The sequence below is a fragment of the Sprattus sprattus genome (assembly GCF_963457725.1).
Source record: "Sprattus sprattus genome assembly, chromosome: 4".
NCBI lineage: Eukaryota > Metazoa > Chordata > Actinopteri > Clupeiformes > Clupeidae > Sprattus > Sprattus sprattus.
This window is the reverse complement of record NC_137923.1, coordinates 926,835-946,216: the sequence shown is the minus strand read 5'-3', so window position 1 is coordinate 946,216 and position 19,382 is coordinate 926,835. Positions and strand designations below refer to the sequence as shown.

At 38.9% G+C, this 19,382-nt stretch overlaps 1 protein-coding gene across 1 annotated transcript; it reads right to left on the bottom strand.

The window, feature by feature from the left end:
- Positions 1–15,480: 15,480 nt before the first annotated feature.
- Positions 15,481–19,333, bottom strand: LOC308364207 (rano class II histocompatibility antigen, A beta chain-like; the record flags this gene model as incomplete). Its single annotated transcript, XM_080837241.1, has 5 exons — positions 15,481–15,532; positions 15,740–15,853; positions 16,247–16,528; positions 18,638–18,910; positions 19,267–19,333. 5 exons carry the CDS (start codon positions 19,331–19,333, stop codon positions 15,492–15,494), a joined length of 777 nt encoding a protein of 258 aa, XP_080693367.1. The 3' UTR covers positions 15,481–15,491.
- Positions 19,334–19,382: the final 49 nt, after the last annotated feature.

Below are 19,382 nucleotides of genomic sequence, written 5' to 3'. Positions count from 1 at the left end.
TCTATTGCATGTAGGCTGATGGCTACGACAGAAAAGGGTTGCATACACCCACACATACACAGAAACATACATCATCACCTAATCTATCCAAAGGTATGAACACCAATGAAAAACATAAACTGCCTTTGACCTGACCACTACTTCAGATCACAATGTGACCAGTGGCTCCATACGCTACGGTAATCAATTTCAATGAGTCAGATCATGGAAAGCCCCTGAAACAAGGCCTTGTTGTTTTTAGCCTTACAGCTCCACCTTCAGGTGATCAACTACATGAACAGTTTATAGATATAGAAATAAACATCTCACTGCAAGGGATACAAACGTATTTGTATCTAGCATAAAAGGACATTCTCAGAGATGAGTTTGTCCACTTGACAACCCCAGTGAAGAGCCCACAAAGGCATCTCTGTTGTTGCTGTTGTTTAGTATCAGTATCCTGGTTGTGGAGTACCCTGATGTATAACATAGTCTAATAGTCCATGGGCCAGACCAGATGTCGGTACCACTCAAGGGGGCAAAGGTTACTTATAATTTTTGAAAACATCCATGTCTGTTGATGATATTTTAGTATGATAACCCTTCCTGAGTCACAGCTAAATTAGAGTTATCAGCTGTTGAAGTTAACGCCCCCCTTGGAAAAAATGCATTTTAGACGCTGGTGGTTTAGATTCAAGTTCAGGATATTTGTCAGTGCTTAAATAATTATTCTTGTTTTGGTTGTTGCTATAATTGTTATAGTTAATGTTTATATCTGGAAACACTACGCTATTCATTTCTCCAAAGAGACACACCTCCTAGGCCCATGGTCATCAGTCTCTAGGTAGAACTTCTGTAATAGGTTTGTAAAATAAAACGAAACTGCAGGGTCTCTTTCACTTTGACACAATGTCAAACTAATTATGGCAATCAAACGGTATAGAAAAGTATAAATGGGTAAGGTTACAGGTTAGCACGATGACAATTACGATAATGGCACAGCTCTTTACTCTGTCAAATTGTCTCACAACAAACTTATCCTTAACCTTAACTGCAGTAGCATAACCTCAGGGATTGAAGCGATCATAACGCGTAAAATTCCAGCATAACCAACACATTGCCATGTGGTAGATCAAATCCCTTGTGTGTAAAATACTCTAAAAAGAGTTACAAGATGTGCAAACACCAGAACGCTTAACAGCCTACCGATACGTGGCATTAAACCAACAGAATAACATCTGCACCTATCAAACTCTTCATGCAGTTTACACACGGATGACTTTCAAGTCAAGCAAGCTTCAATCTTCACACAGTTTTGTTTTATCTTCCAAAAGACTGAGTATGAACCTTCTGCCAAATCTCCACGGCACAAAGGGACAGCAAACAAAAAAACAGCGAGATCTTTATACGAAAATAAAAACAACAAACTAACCTCCTGAAGCAGCATGGAAACAGCAAAGGACTACCAGAAGCGCTGTGGTCGTCATATTTGTCTTCATCAGATGTAAACAACTCAGAGTGATAATGTATTTTATTTCCCTCCTGACTGCACGGTACTGCTCTATCAAACTCCCTTTGCAACTGACATACAACGACGGCACTCAGAATGAATAAGTAATAGTAGGCTGACATGCCACCAATTAGAATTTCTGGAAAGGAGACTGGCACCCAATGTCATTTTAAAACAGTGCAGACGTCATCTGTTCAGTGGCAGAAGTTGTTCTGTAAGGTTAGCTTTGGAAACCGAAAGTATAATCGGCAGCAAAAGATATGTTAAGTACGACCATAGTGGGGGTAATTTGCTGTCTAGATGGGTGAAGAATTACTGGAACCATCTTTGCTTCATCTTAAATATGATAGTGTGATTTATTAATTGTTTTGCAAGTCCTGTAACCAGATGTTATGTTTTGTTTTGAAGGAGGATTTTTTCCCAATATACCAAACCAAAAACTGCACAGTGAAAAATACCTCACATTGTTGAAATTTCAAGTTTTTTCAATTAATGACATGGTTTTGACAAAGACGTATTTTGAATGAGGTAAAATATTGACTCCTGAACATGATTTTAGATTAATTCAAATCATTTCAATGGACAAAAACATGTCTTGTGAAGAACTCCTGCAGCTCAACTGGTAGTAGAAATCATAAGAAAAGCAATGACATAGGTTTGATACCCAAGGATCACAAATACTTATGAATTATGTACACTGTTTAAGTCAATTCAGATGAGTTTCTGCTCAATAAAAAACATACTGGACTATAGGAAGACAATAATCTTCTGAGTAAGTGAACATGCCCTTTTTGTATTTCTTATTGCAAACCTTTTGGATCGCAGCCTTACATTAATTAAATGGACATTGGTGTAATGCTTTGAGAAACACTTCTGTCGAAGTCTTGAAAATTAAAAACTGCAAAAACTTTTAACTTAATGCATTAAAGCTTTTACTGTAATGACAGGCGGTTGAGGTTTAAATGGATCACTTTTGTACATCTGTACATTTTGATGAAGCCTTGTTCCAAGCCGTAATCTGCTGACCAAAGCTGCATTATGCTGAGCTATGTTTGTCACGATCATATTGCAGCACTAGGCCTAATGTGTTCCAACATGAAGAAAGCCATCTAATCACAAAAGCATGAACTCAAACCATTATATGCTGGACAACGTGGAATGAAACCAAATGTTTGGCCACATTTACAACAAAAATGTTTTAGAGACTTAGTTATAGTTTAGTTTAGTTATTAGTTATTGACCATAGTTAAGGCTGTAACGTATTAAAAACCAGTTAGCATTAAACCATCAGTCTGTTAGTTAGAAGAGAATCGCGAAGAAGCTTGCACCACTTACTGCAAACTTAAACTGGCAAACATCTAGTTCATTTTGACCATTTATGCACTCATTGGTGGATGTTATATGTCAGGATCCTGGTGCAAAATCAGGGAGTATGTTGAGTGATCAGTGCTCTACCTGGAGCTAAATTAGAGTTATCCGCTGTTGAAGTTAACGACCCCCTTGGAAAAATTGCATTTTAGACGCTGGTACATACCTTGGTTTAGATTCAAGTTCAGGATATTTGTCAGTGCTTAAATAATTATTCTTGTTTTGGTTGTTGCTATAATTGTTATTGTTAATGTTTATATCTGGAAACACTACGCTATTCATTTCTCCAAAGAGACACACCTCCTAGGCCCATGGTCATCAGTCTCTAGGTAGAACTTCTGTAATAGGTTTGTAAAATAAAACGAAACTGCAGGGTATCTTTCACTTTGACACAATGTGAAACTAATTATGGCAATCAAACGGTATAGAAAAGTATAAATGGGTAAGGTTACAGGTTAGCACGATGACAATTACGATAATGGCACAGCTCTTTACTCTGTCAAATTGTCTCACAACAAACGTATCCTTAACCTTAACTGCAGTAGCATAACCTCAGGGATTTAAGCGATCATAACGCGTAAAATTCCAGCATAACCAACACATTGCCATGTGGTAGATCAAATCCCTTGAGTGTAAAATACTCTAAAGAGTTACAAGATGTGCAAACACCAGAACGCTTATCAGCCTACCGATACGTCGCATTAAACCAACAGAATAACATCTGCACCTATCAAACTCTTCATGGAGTTTAAACGGGTGACTTTCAAGTCAAGCAAGCTTCAATCTTCACACAGTTTTTTCTTATCTTCCAAAAGAGTATGAACCTTCTGCCAAATCTCCACGGCACAAAGGGACAGCAAACAAAAACCCAGCGAGATCTTTATACGAAAATAAAAAACAACAAACTAACCTCCTGAAGCAACATGGAAACAGCAAAGGACTACCAGAAGCGCTGTGGTCGTCATATTTGTCTTCATCCGATGTAAACAACTCAGAGTGATAATGTATTTTATTTCCCTCCTGACTACACGGTACTGCTCTATCAAACTCCCTTTGCAACTGACATACAACGACGGCACTCAGAAGGAATAAGTAATAGTAGGCTGACATGCCACCAATTAGAATTTCTGGAAAGGAGACTGGCACCCAATGTCATTTTAAAACAGTGCAGACGTCATCTGTTCAGTGGCAGAAGTTGTTCTGTAAGGTTAGCTTTGGAAACCGAAAGTATAATCTGCAGCAAAAGATATGTTAAGTACGACCATAGTGGGGGTAATTTGCTGTCTAGATGGATGAAGAATTACTGGAACCATCTTTGCTTCATCTTAAATATGATAGTGTGATTTATTAATTGTTTTGCAAGTCCTGTAACCAGATGTTATGTTTTGAAGGAGGATTTTTTCCCAATATACCAAACCAAAACTGCACAGTGAAAAATACCTCACATTGTTGAAATTTCTAGTTTTTTCAATTAATGACATGGTTTTGACAAAGACGTATTTTGAATGAGGTAAAATATTGACTCCTGAACATGATTTAGATTCATTCAAATCATGTCAATGGACAAAAACATGTCTTGTGAAGAACTCCTGCAGCTCAACTGGTAGTAGAAATCATAAGAAAAGCAATGACATAGGTTTGATACCCAAGGATCACAAATACGTATGAATTATGTACACTGTTTAAGTCAATTCAGATGAGTTTCTGCTCAATTTAAAACCATACTGGACTATAGGAAGACAAGAATCTTCTGAGTAAGTGAACATGCCCTTTTTGTATTTCTTATTGCAAACCTTTTGGATCGCAACCTTACATTAATGAAAAGGACATTGGTGTAATGCTTTGAGAAACACTTCTGTCTAGGTCTTGAAAATTAAAAACTGCAAAAGCGTTTAACTTAATGGCTTAATGCATTAAAGCTTTTACTGTAATGACAGGCGGTTGAGGTTTAAATGGATCACTTTTGTACATCTGTACATTTTGATGAAGCCTTGTTCCAAGCGGTAATCTGATGACCAAAGCTGCATTCTGCTGAGTTATGTTTGTAACTATCATATTGCAGCGCTAATGTGTTCCATTATGAAGAAAGCCATCTAATCACAAAAGCATGAATTCAAACCATTATATGCTGGACAACGTGGAATGAAACCAAATGTTTGGCCACATTTACAACAAAAATGTTTTAGAGACTTAGTTATAGTTTAGTTTAGTTATTAGTTATTGACCATAGTTAAGGCTGTAACGTATTGAACACTCTAAGGTCCAAGGCTTTTTAAACTTTTCTAAGTTGTCTGACATGCCTTGATGTTTTTGTACATTTTGCTTAACTAAAAACATTGATGCACAAATGGAATATATGATTATATTCTAGAAGACCTCAGCAATAATATTAGAAAAGGGTGTAATGTTTCCATGGTTGTTCTTTTTATGTCTCTAAGACGAAAACTCAAAAATAAAATTATCCCGGACGAGGGATATAGACCTTTAGCATTAAACCATCAGTCTGTTAGTTAGTAGAGAATTGCGAAGAAGCTTCCACCACTTACTGCAAACTTAAACTGGAAAACATCTAGTTCATTTTGCCCATTTATGCACTCATTGGTGGATGTTATATGTCAGGATCCTGGTGCAAAATCAGGGAGTATGTTGAGTGATCAGTGCTCTACCTGGAGCTGGAGATGAGTCAGAGAGACGTGTTCTATTGCATGTAGGCTGATGGCTACGACAGAAAAGGGTTGCATACACCCACACATACACAGAAACATACATCATCACCTAATCTATCCAAAGGTATGAACACCAATGAAAAACATAAACTGCCTTTGACCTGACCACTACTTCAGATCACGATGTGACCAGTGGCTCCATACGGTACGGTAATCAATTTCAATGAGTCAGATCATGGAAAGCCCCTGAAACAAGGCCTTGTTGTTTTTAGCCTTACAGCTCCACCTTCAGGTGATCAACTACATGAACAGTTTATAGATAGTGAAATAAACATCTCACTGCAAGGGATACAAACGTATTTGTATCTAGCATAAAAGGACATTTTCAGAGATGAGTTTGTCCACTTGACAACCCCAGTGAAGAGCCCACAAAGGCATCTCTGTTGTTGCTGTTGTTTAGTATCAGTATCCTGGTTGTGGAGTACCCTGATGTATAACATAGTCTAAGTTGTTTTGGTATGATTACACTGTAAACCCAAACTGTTCTACTAACTTATTAGCATTGTGTATTCAGTACTTAAAACCTGGTATTTAGTTGACCCAACTTTAAATGTTTACGTTTTCTGAGCAAGTGAAGACGTTTTAATTGTATTGGAATGTATTTGTTTGAGTAAACATTGCCTGATAACTCATCTTTTTTTAGTATCTGACGTCATCAACGTCTTTGAGAACACCATTGCAAAGTTCTTGTGTTGAGACAGAGACAGCAGACTAAAGGGAGAGGAGTCGTTTAGTGTATAAGTGTGAATACCCAAACTGCTCCTGATCTGTAAATGCAAAATTCCTTGTAAATCGCTTTGGATAAAAGCGTCTGCTAAATCACAGATGTAAATTTAAATGTACATCTTGCAACACTGGGAAGGCAGTTGACCAATGACAGTTCTCTCTACAGTAAGAGCTTGCGCAAGAAGTTGGAACGTAAGGGAGATACCCTTTGAAAAACTCGTAAGGCCGTAATAACTTGTTTGTGAAAGACCAAGAGAAACACAAACATCCGACAAGGCAAAATCCTGGTAGATTTGGGAATAATATGAGTTCAGAGAATTTTAAAATTATGAAAATGATAACAAAAATAGCCGAGTTAAGTTTACTTAAAAATATATATATGTTCTCAAATTTTATTATGTAATCGGTTACATCAAAAGTTTTAAGTACTCTGAATTTGTTAAGGTTTACAGTGTACTTGCATGTAACATTGAGAGGTTTGGCTGCTGTGGGAAGTCCCCAGCCAATAGCACAAGGAATGTAGCATCTTGCCAGCCATAACTGAATATATAGAAATTCAAAATGTATAATTTCCTTGGCTTGACAGAGCAATATGTATCTTTAACAGTTTATAATGTATAATATTGCAGGGTTAACCAGTACATTTAACATTGGATTTATGCTGATTTTGCATGACCACTATGCTATAAAAACCAGTTATTTCAGTAAAATGTACATCCAGTTGATGTCTATTGTACATCAAATCCCCTTCAATTTCACTGAGAAATACCAAGCAAACAACATTATTTAACTGCTTAAGTCTCTTTATAACACTATTATTCAACTGTTTTTTCATGCAGATCCCCTAAAAAAGTTCTTTGTAAAATAATATATTCTAATGTATTAATAACAGTTGGGTACTGGTCCTTAACTGAAGGGTGCAGCAGGTGTGGTTAAACCTGGGCCCGCAGTTCTTGGGGGCCCATAGACATGTTATGTCTAAATTGATGCCATCACCCTCTTATACTGCGTCTGACAGAAGTCTATGACTCCAGTTTCTGCAGCATAAATACAGAGAAGAACTGGTAATGCATTTCAGAGAGTGAGTAATGCTAGCTAGAGACTTGAAAAGGTAAACGTAGGTAGATCTCCATCATGGAATGTATTATTTGTGGTAAAAATAGTAGCAATCTATAACAAAATGATATGCTTATCTTACATACTCTATAGAAACTATAAAAATATTAAAGATTTGCAATGATTTCTGGGTAATATGTATGTTGTTGTCCTATGACGAGCAATACGATATAGCTAGTTTAGGCGCAAAATCTGAACGTCAAGACTAACATTTTGACTGTACACAGCTGGCCTGCAAGCCAAAACGATGCCTTTCAAACACAAAAGTGGTGATGCATGATTGCTTTTTCAATGGGTAGGATAGCCAGACCATTCAGCTTCTCCTGCTCCTCAGGTAGGTCTTAATGAGTTTCAATTTGGAAAATTGAATTGGAGCATTCAGGGACGTAAATCACAACTACTTCTCACATTTTATTTAATTTAAATAATCCTGAACATATTCCACCCCACTTTTATTGAGACACAATCTGAAGTCACCAGAATCATTGCTAATTAACATTTTTTACCCTTTCTTTACAGTGTTCTGAACATGTTCAACCAACTTTAATGAAGACAATCCTTGTGGTGTGTTTTACTGTGTCTTACTACAATATTTTCAAAATTGCCTATTTAGTCATTTAGTGTTCCCTATATTTAAACATGAAAATCATACTCTTTTTAACATCAGTGAATCGTTTTTAACCCATTTTGATGTTTCTATGAAATTAATATTTCTGACAGTTTATGAAACACGGGGCTATTAAAGGACTTTTATTTTGAAAAAGCGTACCCGAAAGTTGCTCGAGCTGATTTGACTTGTCGTTCACTGAACACTGCCGGATGGGAGTACCTCGAAACTTTAAACCAATGTAACGTTGTAAGTTATTGAAGTAAAATGAAAGTTATACATTAGATTGTACTTATTCATCTGTTTATGTTCATACATTTTGTCAAAAAGGTTACACGTAGCGTGCCTGAGCGTGAGTATTCGAAATTACATTGGCCATTAAAAAAGTTGGCTAATAGCAGGTTGATGATCTGCTAAATCAGGGGTGCCCAAATTCTTTCTCGTCAGGGGCCAAATATTAATCGGAGTGGAGGGCCGCGGGCCAAAACCAGAGTTTCATGTTAGGTCAGGTCCCATTATATTGAAATGTATTGCATATGTGTACCCAATTAACATTACCATTAATATACATACCTGAAACTCAGAAGGGCTAAAAAAGGTGACAAACCAAGCCCCTGTAGGGGGGTCTGGGGGTATCCCCCCCAGATTATTTTGTTATTTTAACATGTAGGCCTAAATTAAGCATTCTGGTATACTCCAAGACGAAAATATTGGGGAAAGATAACATTTGCTTCAGGTAAAAAAAGAAACATTTATTAACATATCATACTAATTTAATGTAATCTATTAGTATACACAGGGAAGATAGGTAGGGGACTTCTATAATGGCCAATCAACTAACAGCAAGTTAAAGGCTAATAAACATGATTGCAGGCAACAAGAGTGACTGCTGATGTTTCGATGGAAATACTCCCATTATTTTCTATTTGTATCCGTCAAAAGAGAAAGATATAACAGTTACGCGTAAGCTGTGCCGTGGAAACAAGCGCCGTGACAGCACTTGACTCCAAAGGCTACCTCCACGAACATTTGTTAAGCTAACACGTACAGGTGAAACTTGTAGCAAGAGAGCGTCATGCCTTGACCTCAACTGAAGGACAGACTGCCCCAACTCAGATAGAGAGAGAGAGAGAGCTTGCACATTGACTACTGGTTGATTTCATATTTCATATCAACATTCTTTACACAAACATAAGTAAGGTACTTACAGTTGGCAGTTGCTAAACTCGTGTTGACATGTGTGAATTTGAACTCATGAATATGAACTTGTTCTACCTTTTCCCATTATACATGTAAGTTGAGAAGACTATAACATCAGCTAGATAACTAGCTATCATTTCATGCAAACGGAGCTCTTCCATTTAAATCGTTTAAGGTTAAGGTAAAAGCTAGCTAGTTAGCTAGCATAGCAACAAGATAACCATAGATATGGATCTGTATTGACAAAAGGTCAATAGCGCCCCCCTTGACCCATCTGAAACAATGTAAAAACTGTGGCCAAGCAGTGAACTGCAACCAGTCTTAGTTAAATATGACGTTGAAACAGAGACCCTGTTAAAAATGGGTTAAAATGCTGTCTAACGAATGACGTTCTAACTATAATTCTGACCGGAGCGCGGGCCAAAATAAATCCAGCGCGGGCCACATTTGGCCCGCGGGCCCCAAATTGGGCAGCCCTGTGCTAAATAGTCTGAAGTTTATATAGTTCTGTTTCAAAACTTGATGAAGACTAATGGACAAATTGCATGTGCATTTAAAAGTGTAACCGTTTTACGAAAACCATAGCGTATAAGACTTGGCTCAGATTTGAAATACACAAAGGCTCTCCGCCTCGTGGATAACGTTGACAACCTACATTTCAGCTTTTGCGTTTAGTTTCTTTAACGTTATCTCTGACAAGAATAGCAATAATATTGTGTCACTAAACTCATACATTAACCTCATATGGTGTATAGGGTAATGCATGAGACACATCTTAGCCTTAAGCTATTGGATCAAAGTTAAGTGTGGTTGTCAAAATAGCTTTAATAAATTAAGCTGGGGGAGAACACAAGGTTCAATATTGTGTTTGTGACATTATTTATTAATTGAATCTGGATATTCTCTAGTGCAGACTAAAGCAAACAAATGTTTTCTTTCTCCATAGGACTGCCCAGAGAGCCAAACACTGAGGCTGAACCATCATCAGGGTGTGGAGGAGTGCACCACTGCCAAGATTGCAAACTATAATCGAAGGAAATGAATACAGGTGTTACAAACCAAACATAGAAAAGTGGTTCATGCTACGTGTGGACATACAAGTGGAAATGATGAAGCAGCCACACAGCCATTGCGCCTCAATCCCATCGCCACAACCAAAACCTGAGTGTGAAAGTGAATGTAACATCACAGGATGTTCTGATCCTAAGGCAGCTAATTGTATTGTGGTTCCCATCAGTGTTAAACCAGAGCCAGATTTAGATCCATATTTTCTCTCACTTGAGGTGCCCTTGAGAGAAACTGAAATCAGTCGAGATGATCAGAAGATGAAGTTGGATCTTTTGAACCTCAAATTGGAGATTAAGTCTGAACCTGAGGAACCTATTTCTTTTGATGTTGCTGAAATGATTGTGGACCCGTTCAAAGACTGTTTGGTCAAACCTGAGAATGAGCAAGTACACAACCATGATATTCCAGAACCCTCAGAAGAAAGTCTGGGTGAATTCTCAGAAGAAAGTCTGCTGTATCCAACACCACAAGCAGAAGAAGATCACAACAATTCTGAGGTGTTGGTGCTTAATGAACCTGAAGGGTTAAATCAGGAAGGCCGCGTTTGCCATCTACTGAGGTATAGAAGCCAAGTGCAAAAGAAACAACAACAACACAGTGAGAAAGAAACTTGTAAAGGCAGAAAAAATAAAACCTCTGAAGCAAAGACCAAACCAAAAAGCTCGACCCCGCATGTCTGCTCGCTTTGTGGTAATATCTTTGCTTACCCCCGCGGTTTGCAGGTTCACATGCGGATACACACTGGGGAAAAGCCTCACGTCTGCCCAACCTGTGGGAAAGCGTTTGCTCAGGCAGGCGGGCTAAAAGTCCACACAAGGGTCCACACTGGTAAAAAAACGCAGGCAAAAATGCAGACATTCCCCTGCTCGGTTTGTGGTAATATCTATGCTAACTCCAGCAGTTTGCGGATTCACAAGCTGAAACACACCGGGGTGAAGCCGTTTATCTGCCCCACCTGTGGGAAAGCGTTTTTTCTTTCCTACAAGCTAAAAGACCACACAAGGATCCACACAGGTCAAAAAAAGCCAGCCAAAATGCAGACATTCCCCTGCAGCATGTGTGACAAGACCTTTTCAAACGCTAAAGGCCTTCGATGCCACATTGGCCGGCACACACAGGAAAGGCCGTATGCTTGCCCCCTGTGTGACAAATGCTTCGTCACTATCCATGAAATGAACAAGCACATTCAGCTCCACTCTAACATCAAGCCTTTTGTTTGTACTGAGTGTGGAAACAGCTTCCACCGCCGGTGTACATTAGAGAAACACCAGCGAATCCACACAGGCGAGCGGCCATACAACTGTCCAGATTGTGGGAAGGCCTTACGGTATAAATACTCTTTAGCCATGCACATGAAGACCCATAGAAAATGATGAACTCTACACAGGGATGGAAGAAGAATGGACAGGAAGATATGATTTTCTTCGTCAATCATGTTTTTATTTCTTCACATCTGGACTACTGATGCTCTGTTTACTTGGTTAAATCAGCATTGCTTTGCTCAACCTTAGGTGGTGGAGAATACAGCAGCCAGGCTTTTAACAAGAACTCACAGGCATATTCATCCAATGCTAGTGTCTCTCAAAAAGCTTCTAGTATGTTTTTGCATGAATATCAAGGTCTTGGGGGATTATATATTAAGCACTCCATGGCGTGGCATCAAATTTTATATCAGAGCTTCTACTCCCCTATACTCCTGTGAGGGCAATCATCATGATCTGCAGGCTGGTCCAGAGTTCAGACTAAAAGCAACGGGTGATTTCTCCTTTGCCATTTTGGACCCTAAAATCTAGAACAGCCTTCCCTGTATTGTCAGATCTGCTTAAAACTATTTTCCAGATTCCTGTGTAACTGGTGTTTTATTGGTCATGGGGTTACTTTAAGGGTATGTATTTTGTTATTTAATTCTAATGAAATAAAGATTTGTACATGTGTATCCATTATATTTTCAGGTTCATCTGACCAAACTAATTTGTACTACTTATATCAGTTTGATCTGATAAGCTGAAAACATACTTCATGTATCTCTCTTTTGCACAGAGAACGAAGGTTATAGCAAAAATAATGGCATTAAACTCTCTAACATTGTCTGCATTTCTTATTAAGGTGTTTTAATGTATTTTATTTAGATGATCTGATTGATTGATGAGCTTGTGATCCTGACCTGAATATTTCATTATCAGATTTTAGTTGTTAATTGTGATTCATTCAATGAATGAATGAATGATCACCTATCCAGGCTTATGACCTTAAGTCTACAGATGAAACGAAGAAGGATCTGGGTGTTTCAAGACTCATCAACACAATTACTGTTTAGCAGTTGTTTCTCACTCTTTCAAGACTCATCAACACAATTACTGTTTAGCAGTTGTTTCTCACTCTTTCTCACTTCCTGCAAGAGAAGGCAGATGTTTCTCACTCTTTCTCACTTCCTGCAAGAGAAGGCAGATGTTTTGCTCCACCGTTCTGTATGTGCAAAACACAGAAGCAAAAAGGCAACTTAATAAAAACGGAGAGAAAGGAAGACATTTCTTGAAATGTTTATGGGTTGCATTGAAGTTAAGAAAAACATGCAAACAGCCAGCAAATGTCTGGATACAGCCACTCCACTGTTGAAGTCCAATTGCAAGCTTGTTACACACTCTGGCCACACAATGGAGCCAAAGGGCAAGGCAATGCTGAAGTGCTACCATAGGGACAAGGAATATCAGTTTGAATTCCATACCATAGGGACAAGGAATATCAGTTTGAATTCCAAGTTGGGGAGGGCCTCTCACCTGCAATAATACATTCATGCAACCGTAACCAAGAAAGTACCAGTTAAGTAATACAAGATTTGCCCCCTCTTTATCGTAGCACATCATTTAAAATATTTGCTTGTGATGCTGCAATAAACAGAGCTGAGGTATTTGAATACCTATTGTCTCTCACTGGAGGCAATCCATGTCCAAGTTTCCAGGTATATTTTTCTGACTCTGGTTCTTTTATCAAAGTTAATGTGTCAAGGCATGGGCAAGGTTTGTCAATATAAAGATTAATCTCAATTTATTTATGAGTAATCCATAATACAACCATATGGATCTGATGGAATATTCTGATTCCAAGTGATATTCAATACAGTAACATAAGTCCCATCACCTGTGCAATGTCATCCAAATTAACCTCGCTATGAGAGTCTTACTGGTATGGTACTGCTCTAGTGTGGCCAAACAGGTGAATAATGATCAAATGAACACTACTAGTCCTTTTAACTTGAGGAGACTGAAGTGGATGTTTGATTTATGTGGACTTCATTGAAATGGTATACATTTCCAAATGATACGAATTGACGCACATACTTAAATTACTTTATATTAAATAAGGTTATTCATTCCAGACATCCACAGGGTCATGCCTATAAGCTCATATGTTTGAACATGGTCAGCACCAAAACCGATGTGTGACTATCACAAGACATCTGGGTCATATATAGCATCTGACAAAATGAGACAGCATTTCTGGAGCAAGTTGGGGCAGGTTAGTATAAACCCCATGTTTTTCGTATCCCCCCCCAAAAAAATAAATTGTATAGGCTATTTTTTTTTTTCTGAGATCGTCAAAGTCACTCAACCGATTTAGTGAACGTATTTCAACAGGACCCTCGAACAGTACATAGTGAGCTATGAATTCTATTTAGCAGTACCCTGCAGTATTTAGCAGTACCCTTTAGGCTGATTTAAGGCCCCTGCTTGCTTCTGCGTTGGTGTTACGTTGTTGAGCAAAATTTACTCATAGCAATTCATGCTCCCTGAATGGTTGCGGGTGTTGCCAAGCAATTCACACCCAGAACAATAGGCTTACGTAAAAAATGGCGCAAGTCTAGAAAAAGGGGCCGACGCAGAAGTCGCGCAAGGGCGCACAAGGGCCTCTTGCGCTTGCGCTTGCGCTTGCGCTTGCGCTTACGCTTACGTCTCTGAGCATAAATCAGCCTTAAAACAGAGCATATATTACCCTTTTGGTGTTGCATGCAGGCTGAGAACAGTGAACTTGCCAACCAGCGCATCGGGAGCGGTTGGGGGTTCAGTGTGGAGTCGTCGGGATCGAACTAGCAACCTACCTTCTGATTGCTAAACGACTCCTCTACCTCTTGAACCAGTGTCACACACTAACACCTAGTTAACACACATTACCTTCTCTCTTGCCTGGGCATCTCAAATCACCCTCCTCATCAATAAAACAATCATGCCGGAATATGTAGCCCAGTTTCTTTGGCTGTGAGCTTCCAAAGTATCTGGCTCTGGTAGACTGGTACACACACTGGACGGGTGCCATGCTACTTGCTGGGAGGAATGAATGCTGAAGCCCAATGCATGTTTAGGCTCTGGGCTTGGTTAAGCGCCTAGAGTCAATTGTATTGTTATGGCGCTATACAAATAAAATTGAATTGAATTGAATTGAGTGCTGGCTCTTTTAGAAAGTCCAGATTAAGTCATTGGCTGATGTCAAATTAAGGGATGTTGCATTCCCTACAGAGAACTGATCTAGAATATTTTGAACTGAACTCTGTGTATCTTTAGTGTTTATTAAAGGGTGTGTGGTGTAGATCTGTGTGTAGATCCAAGTATGTTGAAGGGGTCAACTACCACATTTCATCAACTGAATCCTCAATCAACCTAAATATGAGGATGTCAGAAACTGATTCCTGTGAGATGATCTTGTGATGGTTAGACGCACAATGAGAACCAGTGCTGACAGCATGTCTGAGGGCTGATACAGTCTTTTAAGAGAACACAATACTCAAACACAAGTTCATTGATGTTCTTTTCTTTATTCACGCTTTTACCAAGATGTTTTTGAAAATGTTCGCCTGTCTGAATGTTAGCCTTAATAAAAATGATAGTGCCACGACAAAATTGGCAATTTCTTGACAGGTTTCTCTACTGGATGTAAGCACTACCTTGACCTGAGGCATAAGGATGTAAACTTACCAAAGAATGTATCCTATTTGAAAACTGCAGGAAATTAAACACACAAGAAAGATACATTAAACCTTGGGAACTGTTAGATCAGTGCTTACTCAGACTTCCACTCCAGTGTTGGTATCCATGGAAGAAACTGAATTCAATTTTCACTTCAGTCATAATGTCTGATTGGCAATGATGGCACATGTAAAGGAAGCACTGGAGGATGAGAAGGAACATGAATTATGCCGTCAATGGGTAGGGGTTGATCTTTGAGGAGCCAAGATCCACCCTGTGCATGAAAACATATATTTAGAAACCCAGTAGACTGTTTCTTTCTCATTATTTCTACTTTGGCTCCATCTTGTGGTTGTTTTGAGTTTGTCTAGGATGTGTTTATAATGAAACACTGTAATATACTCATACATTTTCCATATAACAGTAAGTAACGCTAGAGTAATCCAATGTGTCATGTTTGTTCTAACTCTCAACTGCTAACCTCTTGATGTCTTCCTGTAGTAGAGCAGTCCAGCAGCACAGACCACCAGTCCCAGCAGCAGGCCAGCAGCCCCAATGGCAATCTTATTCCTCTCAGCCTTGGGCATGGAGGAGTCTGTCAGTATAGAGGGTACACACACAGTTGCAATGCTGAAGAGAAGGATTTCGGATACAGCTTGAACATTAGATGATAAGAAATCGAAACACCACATATTTTGACATCCTCCTCGTCTTTGGTTAATTTAGTTTTCTGTAATTTTGCTAATCTCATGCACAGAGAAGTAGTCAGCACGATTTAAGTGTGTATCGATTATGATACAACTGGCTTTTGGATTACTTTGTTTTCAAAACTAAACACAGAAATGACAATAGCATGTACAAAACTATAACTACAGCAGGTGCCGTGTGAGGAGGCAGCTGAAACAGACATAACTGTTAATATATAAATATAATGAATTATATTTATATAATTATATATTATATAATATATAAACATAACAGTCCTCACCCCAGACAAACTCCCTGGGCTCCTTGAGGCTGGCGTGCTCCACCACACAGGAGATCTTCTCTCCAGCGTTGGGGGTGAACTCCAGGTGGGAGTGGATCTGGTAGTACCAGTCTCCATCCGCCAGCTCCTCCGTGGCTGAGACATCACTGGTCACCTTCTGGCCTTCTCTGTACCAGGTCACACGGATCATTCGTGGGTAGAAATTGTAGGCACTGCACATCAGCATGGCGCGATGATGGCTACTGAATGGCCTCACCAAATCCAGATTCACGCTGGGCTCAACTGTAAAAGTGCAGTTTTTTCAGAGTGATGAATGGTGGCGATCATTTTACAACACTGTAAATGACATAAGGATATATTAATCAAGTGCCTTTTATTAATAATTACCTTGTATGAATCATGGTTTTATGTAAGCAGGAACATGGCTTTTCTGTGTCTCTCTGTGTGTTACTTAGATTATTAGGTGACACTTAGGGCCCTATTTAGACGATCAGAAACGCAAGTAGGACGGCGCCAAACACAAGTAGCTGTGTGGGCGGCTCTATGGCGCATTTGCTATTATAACGGCGGAAAAAACACACTTGCGCCCAGCCAGGAGATAGATATATATGGGGATGTGAGAAACCCTCCAAAAGTTAGCAAAGTCAAGCAAGCATGGGAAGATATTGCCCTGATTGTTTCTGCTACGGGGCACCAGAAAACGTCTACACAATGCCGAAAACGCTATAATGACGTCCGGAGACGTGGGAAATTCAAGCTGGCAGGTAACACACATTCTCATGGCCTCACGGGAGGTGGATCTACCTCGAACCAGGACCTGACGGCAGCACAGGACATCGCCACGTCTACCCTCACGCCTGAGAGCGTGCAGGGATTTGGGGGCATGGAAATCGGCACCCAACCCAGTGCACCAGCTGACTAAACCCAAGGTACATAAATAAAGTCCACATACACAGAGATGAGTTTACAAGATTTATAATAATACTGGCATGAAATAAATGCAACAAAGCCATACAATAAATCAAATGTCACGCAGGTTGTGACCTTCCATCAGTCCTCTCATTGTATGCTGAGCGTAGCTTAAATCGCGCAGAGAACATTATCAGAGGCTCCTCCCATCCAAGCCATGACTTTTTTGAACTTCTACCTTCTGGTAGACGCTACAGGTCCATGCGAGCTGGAACGACACGCTTCAACAACAGCTTCTTCCCCTCTGCTGTCAGACTCCTGAACTCTCAATGCTGACCTGGAGTATTTTTTTATTTTTGTTTTCCCTACCCCCTTCTCTCCCCTCCTACTGGCCTGAGCTACCTATGACAAAGAATACCACCAACATTGTTGTGTGGCAATAAAGTTTTATCTTATCTTATTATCTTATGCTTCAACTCTTTCAGAAAACAGTAAAAACCAATGTGTGTGTACTGTGTTGTCAGCGCCATAGAGATTATGTAAGTCACTCTTGAATATTATGCACAACATTGAATTATCTCATTTACAAAATGTCAAACATTATTTTGGCGATGGGTGCACTTTTTTTTGGTTTGAGCACCTGGCCCCCAGAATGTCTGTGCACGTGCCTGACTTAAACTGTTCCTTTTTATTATGTTCACTTTATGCAACTTTTGTCTACTCCATGTTCCCTTTTCTACACCATGTTCCCTTTTTCTGTGTCACATGGCAGACATAGCTTTTCATGTGGTTACACTTTTTCAACCCCTAACTACACAATATTATGATAACTCTAAAATACTATCTTTGTTTGGCTTATGGCTTTTGTAGTAACAGTAACGGCACACACACAAATACAGCACTGAGTTGAACTTTGTTCCAAAATCCTATTTGCCAAAGAGATGCACAGATTAAATGCACCTTTCACATTTCCAGTGCTACAATGTACGATATGCCCTTTGCTGAATGTAAGACATATACAACTAAATGAACCGCTTTGTACATTTACTCTTTGCATAAAATAAGACTGTGTGCAATTGGTGCAAGGATGCAACTCCTTGCAACCAATACCCTCCTTTCATACTGGTACACTCTGTGTGCGTATCATTTTAAAGGGCAGTGCATTGAAAAGGCACTAAGATTATCCATCTCTGAATGTTGTGTCTTCAATCGGGGGTTTTATTTTTTGTAAGAAGAGTTAAAAACAAAGTGTTTGGCATAGAATTAGGTTTAGCACAGGTTTCAGAAACCGTGCCACATGTAAAACATCTTGAAACTGGAAAAAGACTTGATACATTATATATATGATATATACAGTATATAATATATATATATGATATAAACAGTATATAATATTAATGACATATTTAACTCCATTCCATTCAAATTTCAGTCACTCATGACTGGTCACGTATTTGGTTACATTCAACTTCCTATACTCACTTGTTTTGTCCATTCCATGGCTTTTGTAGACATGAGCATTGACTTGGCATAGTCTGTCTACAGAGCCGCGCTCATAAGGCAGAAGGTGTTCATCTTCGTTCTTTCCACGTGCTAGAGCAATTCCAAAATCTGAATAGCCGACATACCAGCCGACGGTGCTGTTAAATACTAAGAATTCCATTTTATTATAAAAGTACGACTCTACAAACACCATTTCCGACAAATTCATTGAATTAGAGTAGCAACGAATCCATCTGTACTGGCAATATCCATCTAAAAACAAAACAAAAATCAAACACATTACAGGCTATTTATATTAGGATATTATGAATAGCTTAAAATGTCCAAAGTTGAGACTTCTGTTAACTGCATAACTCCTCTTTAATTACTCTTTATTTCTGTTACTGTACTGCATGTACATTATTATATTTATTATTATATTTATATTACATTATATTTATTTATTTGATCCTAAACTGTTGTGATATATTGCACATTTTCAGTTAAAGTACATTGAGAGCAACTAAACACCACAACAAATTCCTTGTATATGAAAATGTACTTGGCCAATAAACATGATTCTGATTCTGATTCTGATTCTGATTCTGATGTACAAGTTTTTCACCTACCGACTCCATGGAGAAGATATACCAATGGCAGGAGGACAGAAGCACAAATCAGTGTTGACCTGGACATGGTCTCCCTCAGTGAGCAGAAAGCAGTGTGTGAAGGTTGGTATCACTCA